Source organism: Mytilus edulis, chromosome 4 (genome assembly GCF_963676685.1).
Source record: "Mytilus edulis chromosome 4, xbMytEdul2.2, whole genome shotgun sequence".
Classification (NCBI taxonomy): Eukaryota; Metazoa; Mollusca; class Bivalvia; order Mytilida; family Mytilidae; genus Mytilus; species Mytilus edulis.
In genome coordinates this window covers 33,311,660-33,320,380 of record NC_092347.1, presented here as the reverse complement: position 1 = coordinate 33,320,380, position 8,721 = coordinate 33,311,660, and the positions used below count along the sequence as shown (strand labels likewise).

The 8,721-nt window shown below is 30.7% G+C and overlaps 1 protein-coding gene across 1 annotated transcript; it reads right to left on the bottom strand.

The window, feature by feature from the left end:
• Positions 1-929: 929 nt before the first annotated feature.
• On the bottom strand, positions 930-8,372 carry LOC139519490 (uncharacterized). The gene is made up of 3 exons (XM_071311602.1): positions 7,937-8,372; positions 6,235-6,434; positions 930-1,580 (listed from the first exon to the last, which is right to left on the bottom strand). The coding sequence occupies exons 1-3, from the start codon at positions 8,229-8,231 to the stop codon at positions 1,194-1,196; spliced, it is 882 nt and encodes a 293-aa protein (XP_071167703.1). The 5' UTR covers positions 8,232-8,372; the 3' UTR covers positions 930-1,193.
• Positions 8,373-8,721: the final 349 nt, after the last annotated feature.

Below are 8,721 nucleotides of genomic sequence, written 5' to 3'. Positions count from 1 at the left end.
ACCTCCGGGTGCGGGAATTTTTCGCTACATTGAAGACCTGTTGGTGAACTTCTGCTGTTTTTTTCTTTCTATGGTCGGGTTGTTGTCTCTTTGGCACATTCCCAATTTCCATTCTCAATTTTAACTCAGATTATATTTGAATATTTACTTGACACTGATTCCAAAAATATCTGGTTCTGTATACTTTTATACTAATAAAGTACAAAAAATAGCTACTTCCGGTGTCGTAACTAACAATTTAATAAAAAAAAAATTGTTGATGTCTTATACGGTTTTTGGAAATAAGTGAAAATAAGCCAAATTCAAATTTGGAATATGACCTTGACCTTTGACGTTGCCCTATTTTTTATTTTTTGTACCAAGGACCTCAAATCAAAAGATCCTAGGTCTCTATCACCTATGGTTTATAAGATAGAAATGCATATCACTTATATTAAATGCATAAGGGGAAATAACTCTCATATTGAGCATTCATATTGCTTCGGTCAAAATAGGACAAATCATGCGAAAGATATAACGAGCAGTTTTATAAAATAAATTTGTCGCTTTCTTTTACAGTTACGGAGGAGATGTAGGCACAAGGAAAACAGTGTTCGGGGAGATAACTCTTACAAAGAAAATTGTTCGTCTTAGCAGGGTGAAAATTAAAAGCTCATGATTTATACGATACCATATGAGAAATATCTAAGCGTCATATTGCGAAACAAAAATTTCAGAATGTGGCGGAATTTTTTTTTAATAATAATCAGAAGAAATACAATAGGTCTTTCCACAGGAAAGTGGAAAGACCTAATTAAATTTTGACAGTAATGTCATCTGATGGTGATACAACCTCTATTTGAAGTTTGACATGACTTTTGTTCAAACCATCATATAGGGTCATGTATATTTGCCTTATATATCACAAAATGCATCAGAACAAAACAGTGTTATCTTCAGTTACCTTTATTATAAAGGATTTAAACAAGATACACATGGAATGAACATGAATAACGACGTTGACAGATCAGAAAAATCTCAGTAAATGTGTTCTCCGACTGTTTCTTTTAGGAGGCCACCCTTATGATACATCTATATATTTTTACACATATGGCTCCCATACTCAAGAGTACATACAGGTGTGACAAGGGATATACATACACGTGCGTATGTGAAGAAGAATGTATACAAAAATGTGTTTTCCATATTTTTATTTACATTCCACCCGTGTCATCCTGAACGTCTAAGTCATTTTCACTCGAAGAGTGCGACATCTGGGTTTTAGAAATGCCTAATAATGTTTCAGCCATGTTCTCATTTGAATAAACGTCAGGCTTTGTTAGGAATTTTTCATTCATTACTTCACTAATTGCAGGATCAATTTCGGATTTAACTTCCGTTTGCGTGTCTTTATTATCAATTTCGAATGCCAGTGAAATTTTTTCCTCACTTTTATTTTTCTTGGCTGTCGACATATTGTTGTGTTTTTTCGATACATCCGTGCTTTTCTCCACATTTAGTTTAAGTTCTGCAGCTTCAGCGTTAGAAATATTTTCCTGTTTCTTCCATTTTGTCCTTCTATTTTGAAACCATATCTTTACCTAAAACAAAACAAACACGTTGAAATATCGTTTTATAGATAATTAGGATCTGTGTTGTTGTGACTCGTGTAAGAGTGTCATAAGTAAAATTAACGAGAATTCAATGACGTCTTAATATCGCTTCCTCTTGTATTCGATGCATAAACCATGCATCCATGTCATTCACGATGAATCGGTGATATCCGATATCGCCAACTTGTGCAGAAACAATTCAAAACAATTAAGTGATTATTGCAAAAACTTTCATCTTCATAATTGTGAAGTTTTATTAAGTTTACTGATTTACGAAATCGGCAATGAAAATTATGCATCAAAAGAAATGCATTGAAATCTACAATTTTCATTTGGACAAAATCAAACTCGTTTGTTTTTCCTCATATATATTTACATGCATGGGTTTAAAAAATATACCATAACAATATTATATTTAAACTAGAGGCTATAAAGAGCATGTGTCGCTCGCCTTCGTCTTCAACAATTACCACTTTTCTTTTAATAAAAAAAAATTCATCAGTATAGGGCAATATATTTATCTTTATTTATCGCTAACTGACAATTTAAGTCAAACTCATGTTGACATAATTATAATTTGATTCGTCGATTTTGTACTCCTGATCTTTCTTTTTTTTTTTTTTTTTATAGATTTTTATGCCCCACCTACGATAGTAGAGGGGCATTATGTTTTCTGGTCTGTGCGTCCGTTCGTTCGTCCGTTCGTTTGTCCGTCCGTCTGTCCGTCCGTTCGTTCGTCCGTCCGTCTGTTCGTTCGGCCGTCTGTCCCGCTTCAGGTTAAAGTTTTTGGTCAAGGTAGTTTTTGATGAAGCTGAAGTCCAATCAACTTGAAACTTAGTACAATGTTCCTTATGATATGATCTTTCTAATTTTAAAGACAAATTAAACTTTTGACCCCAATTTCACGGTCCACTGAACATAGAAAATGAAAGTGCGAGTTTCAGGTTAAAGTTTTTGGTCAAGGTAGTTTTTGATGAAGTTGAAGTCCAATCAACTTGAAACTTAGTAGAAATGTTCCCTATGATATGATCTTTCTAATTTTAATGCCTAATTATATTTTTTACCCATTTTCACGGTCCATTGCACATGGAAAATGATAGTGCGAGTGGGACATCCGTGTACTTTGGACACATTCTTGTTTCTCTATATTTTTCGAAGATAATTGGCAAATTTTTTTATTATTAAAACCAAATCATCTTTAAAGGGCAATAACGAGTCGACCGAAAAGTATTGCAATGTGGATTATTTGTAGATCTTGTCTTGATGATCATGTGTGCAATCTAAAGTTTCCATTTTTTATAATAATCGAAATATTAAATAGGCAAAATGCAAAAATCACATGGGAAAATCATCATTATTAAAGGACAATAGTTTCAATAAGGAGTCGACTGAAAATTTTGGTCACGTTAACTTAGATCTTGCTTGGTACATCATTTTGGCTATTTATAGTTTCTGTCTTTCTATTACAGTTTTTAAGATATTAGACAAAAACACAAACAAATGGTAAAAATAATCACCTTAATCAAAATACATTACATGTTGGGGAGTAATACAACAGATATGCCGTAACTGCAAAATATTTCAAACGAGTTATCTTCCTTAGTAAAACTATGGTATTCAAATCGGATTTTGTTTCGGTCTTCATAGATGTTTTTAAATATTTGTGTGTTTGGTTCCAAACGCTCGTCCATAAATGGATGTATTATTAACACTGATCATAAATACGTTTGTAGCAATTTCATACCGCAGATTAACGAGAAAGTGCCGTAGATGTGTCGTTCTTCCGCCTGCAGAAGTGTGTTTCCGTCAAAGTTATTAAAGCTATCAACATAAAACCCAAAAGGGTCTGCATGATAATAATGTCCAACATCAATTGTGATAAATATGTAACATTGTCATATAAACACATAATGATCTAAAATTGTTATCAATTCTGAGAAATCATGTAATCAGCTTTTCTCACTTAATTTCATGTCATTATTGTATCAATATTTAATTTGACAAATTCCACAATCTTTTTTAACCATAAAGTACTCCCATAAAATACCTCACACAAGCAGTAAACGGCGATCGTTAATGGTAAATTAATGAGCTTTTATAACAGCGCCACACTTATAATTTTGACACTTTACGTAAAAGTGTGCCCTTTTCCGGAAACATCCTACTTAAATGAAATTTAAATTAGTTAAAAATTGTTCAGATGAAACAAAAACTTACACCTGTCGTTAGCTAAATTAAAACATTGACAAATGTATTATAAAATGTTATAATATCTAAATTGATTCTTGCGTGAAGAATTATGGTTTAAAAAAACATCATCGCTCTAATGATTTCCATTATAGATACTTTACTCCTAATCGTTTTTCTAATAATTGTTAGTTTGCACGTGTCAAGCTTAACTTTAGACAATGACGTTCACGTATCGTGTCTAAGAAATGTCTTAAATGATCTTTAGATTTGAGATATGACTTAATATGAGCAGTGTTTTTATATAAACATACTGTGGCTTTGAAAAACATGCATATTTGATCAGATATTTACGTTCTGGACCTGAAGCTATTATGGTGATCGTGTGAATTTAATTTCTCAAATGTTACAGGTTAAATATTTGTAGTTACAATTTTAGTGATGTTCATACGCAGAGAGGGATACTGTACAAAAGACACAAAAAATACAGCATCATCTTATCTAAAGAAATCTGCTTAAGATGATCAAGTGTAGAAAAATATTTAAACCGATTTTGAATAGGTGAAAATAGATATTTCTCAAGATTTTGAATTATTTGCCTGTGAAAAAAACGCAACGAACTTTCATGGCCATAGTTATATAAATTAAACAGAATATGACACGGTCACCACGCACACTTGGATACTGTAATATAGAAGTTTTTGTTTCTAAATACTATAACGAAATAAAAGGGCTTCTTCGTAGATTCTGAGTTTTGCTTTAAAGTGGTACAAATTCTAAAAAGAGTACAATTATATATGTAGCCAAGAACCATCTTGAATACCTAATTTGGAAAAGTGAGATAACCTTTCTATCGGTTCACTTTCTCACTTTAATGGATGAATTTATCTTGCATCACATTTTCACACATGACTGCTTTTGCATGCTATTACCAATTGAAAGTTAATGAATGTTTCCCGGTGGTCTTAAAAAGCAAATTTCAAACGCCCAAAATGTAAATACAGCCTTCTCGTCACTTCATTGATTTTAATCGAGAAATAAAATAAAACCGAGGATAATGATTTAAACCTTTAATCGTCAGATCGGCGATAAATGGACGATTGCAAAACGAACTTTTATACCGAACGCGCAAGTTCAGAATAATAATTAATATTGGAAGTTTCACAATATTTCTATATATAATGAGTTAATTTTTTTTAAATTCAGTAATCATAAATAAAGTAAATCCCAATTGAAAACACGTTTTGCAGATATTCAAAATCATCAAAAATAAATTCGAATCAAATATGAAATGTTACATTTTCATTAATAGATTCTTTTAAAATATTCAATAACGTAAAATATTTGATCAAAGTATTGTACAAATAAATGAATGAATTTACAAATGAACGACGATTACCATTTTCTTCAAATATATATGGCCGTGAAAGGAACGGTAACTCAGAAAATTTCGAATTTCCCATTTTCTTTTCCGTATGTATTTAAAAAATGTTCACTTATAAATGAGAAGTGACAATTCAAATTTTCTTCCTCCTAAGATAACGAGTTTGATATTTTTCATGGTTTTAAAGTTTGTTTTAATTTTACAAGAATTGTTGTAAAAAACCTATAAATTTATTGCTGACAAACTTATTCTAATATTTAAATTCCTAACAAAAGAAAACTTTAAAAGATATAAGTGTAGAACAACGTCCAAATCTACATATCACCGATTTCCAATTTAAATAAAGATATTGCAAGGTCAATAGCCATTTTGCTATTTCTGATTTTTATATACGAAAAATTAATTAAAACTGCATAAAGTGCCTTATGTAAGAATGATTCTTTAAAAGTAATGCTGAGATCTAAAAAGTACATAGTTTTAAGAGAATACATGCTGGTATTTTTTGTGATTTATTGCTGTTTAATAGTTTGATTTTTTTTTTAAAATAACCTAAAGTAAAGCAAGATCCATTCATGACACACAATCAGTACATGCACACCAAAAACACACCAATAGCAAGGACATGTAGCGCTTTTATTGCTGTTCTTCATCTCAAAATTACAGTTCAACCACGTTTTTTAAATTTAGATTTTTCTAAATCTTTAATTTTTAGATTAAACTTCTATCTGTCTTTATCGTCTTTCATCCCCCATTTTTTACAACCCATACTTTAAGTGTCGGTTAACTTTTAATACTAATGTGACAATTAATCTAAAAAGTTTTTCATGTTTCAAAGTCAGCAAAGAGAGGTATTGACATATGAAAACATTCTACATAGAAAAGGGAAAACAAAAGCAAGTATACTTTAAGTTGGACTCTTTCTTGAAGACAATGAACTAAAGCCTCTGTATGACCTCTCTGGTGACCTTTTTAGATACTCTAAAAATGAAGTATCAAAAATTTCAGGAGAGAATACAGGAGAAGACATGCATGTAGCCCTTACAAGAACAGTTTTACTATCTGTTTAAGTACCTGTGTTTCTGTTACATTCAACATTGTAGCCATTTCTGCTCTCTCTGCTGAAGACAAATACTTTTTCTGTTCAAATTGTTTTTCAAGTTCAAAAATTTGTCTCCCGGTAAATGTCGTTCTGGCTTTCTTTTTCTTATGGTTTGGATCACTGCAGTTATCATCGGATGATCTCTTTCGGGAATCCTCGGGGTCAGATTCCTCTGAAAATAATTTAAAAGATATTTCAATAATAAAGTTAAATTTTGTGAAACTAAATTAAAAGATTTTTTCATTTTTCTGTAATTGAAAGTCAAATGTGGGTGCAATGACATAAGGAACTTTACCCTCCTGTAATTATTGGTCTCTTCCGTTCTTTGTTGTAAATTACAGGGTGAAGAACACAAATATGCAATATGATTATTTCCAATTTGAGCGACAGTATTTGATAAGATTGCTTTATTTGCATCCAACTAATATCCCTATTTGGTTTTGTTCAGAATTATCTTACTATTTGACAATTCCTATTTTCCCTTCACTCTTCCACACATAAACGTTATGTGTAACTAAATTTTAAAGTTTTATTATTTTTTTAATTGAAATTCAAATATGTATTCGATGACATAAGGAACTTGACCTTCCTGTAATTATTGGTCTCTTCCGTTCATTGTTGTAGACTTGCATCAACTTACAAAGTGAAGAACACCAATATCATGAATATCTCGAAATTGAACTTCGGTGTTTGATGATGTTGTTCTATTTTAAATTATTTAGCACACGCATAAAACATTATATTCTTATGAAATTTGATGAACAAAAATTGGTTATATTTTTGTAATTAGTCAGTGTATTAATAATATATATAGTACAGTCATGAATATATACGCTTTTAGATTCACTTATTGAATATCTCATTGAATACGTTAAAAACGAAAATTCGGGGAAAATTATGTTTTGCTCATTAACGGACAAATTGAATGGAAAAAAAATATTCATAAAAATAATGCATATCAATTACTGTGAATTGTTTAACATCTATAAAAGAGACAGAGTAATGTTCAGAGAGTATTGGTTCCTTCCTCTTTTTTTTATATAAGATCTATAAATAATTGTTTTTCTTTTATATAAAAAAAACAAAACCAACATTGGAGAATGATTAAAAAATATCTGATGTTTTAAAAACGATATCCAAGTCTGTAAATCATGACGAAGCAATACCACAGATATGTGAAGGCTACCCATTTTTTATACCACAATGTACTTGGACAAGACTTCTTACACGGACAAAACAATCAAACTATTAATTAAAAACATCAATACTGACATTTGTTGTGCGTTAATAGTTAATGACCATTTATGATTATTTATCAGTTGTAGGACTATTTGTTGTCTGTTTGTTTGTTTGTTTTTTTTTTTATTTTCTGATATTTTCTATAAATTATACATTATCTATATTTACACATAATTTTATATACTTTCAGTATTTCAACGAGAAATAAAAAATAAATCTGCATATTTTAAACAATATCTTATCACTTGTCCTATATTTTGCATAGAAACTTCAAATAATTTACAAGTACAATAATAATTCGTTATAATACAATGTGACACCACTCTATTTATTTTTGCTTATCGAAATGTGAAGATATAATAAATAAGACGATTTTAACTTGAATGCAATCTATATTAATATTACATAAAAATGATAAGAGAAATGTGACTTTACCTTTAATTTCCTTCTTAATGTCACACGTGCTTGTTCTCAAGAAGCACCCTTCACATTTACATGTATAGCTTCTTATTAAGTCATTTTCTTTAACACTTTCTTTCTTGAGATTTTCCTTTTCACTGTTTTCACTGATTCCAAGTATATCCGATATGAAATGTCTCCTACTTTTTCTGGGTGGTTCATAGATATGGGGGTGCCATGTTCTAGGTGTGGTGAACAGCATGCTACCCTGGTGCAATAACCCCGTCGATGAAACAAAGGCGTGCAGTCTATGGTTCATTCCACATTCCATAATTATACAGAAGAAAATAAAATAAAATCGATAGTTTTTTCACCTCTTTGAAGATATAACAAAGTGTTTAAAATTTTCTCTCTCCTTAAAGAAGGTAATTTGTTAAAATTTAAACTGCAGTTGTTAAGTGTTATTAAAAACAAAACGATGGTTAGTGGTATAACAACTCGAGCTGATATAAATCTATTAGCAAGTTAATGAGGCTATAAGTTGATGCCGGTCTGGGGGAGGTGCCTAGCGTACATAATAATGTACTGTAATTACTAACATTTAGTTGGAATTATTGGTAAATTCGTTGTTATATTATACTGTCACTTACAAAATTAATGATCATAAAACATTACCGATAAACTCCCGATCATAAGGCTAGGTGTCAAAAGTAAGCCTATAAGATTTCCAATATTGACCGATTATATGGCGTTTAATTGTTTTAGTTATCTAGAACCATATTGCTTCTGATAGTAGAACAGATCACTTTACAAATTACAAG

Excerpts from the sequence above, each read along its gene's own strand:
- LOC139519490 (XM_071311602.1), bottom strand. The coding sequence starts at position 8,231 with ATGGAATGTGGAATGAACCATAGACTGCACGCCTTTGTTTCATCGACG. Across the intron at positions 6,435-7,936 it reads CATTAAGAAGGAAATTAAAG|AGGAATCTGACCCCGAGGAT; the intron begins GTAAAGTCACAT and ends AATTATTTTCAG. Across the intron at positions 1,581-6,234 it reads TGAATGTAACAGAAACACAG|GTAAAGATATGGTTTCAAAA; the intron begins GTACTTAAACAG and ends GTTTTGTTTTAG.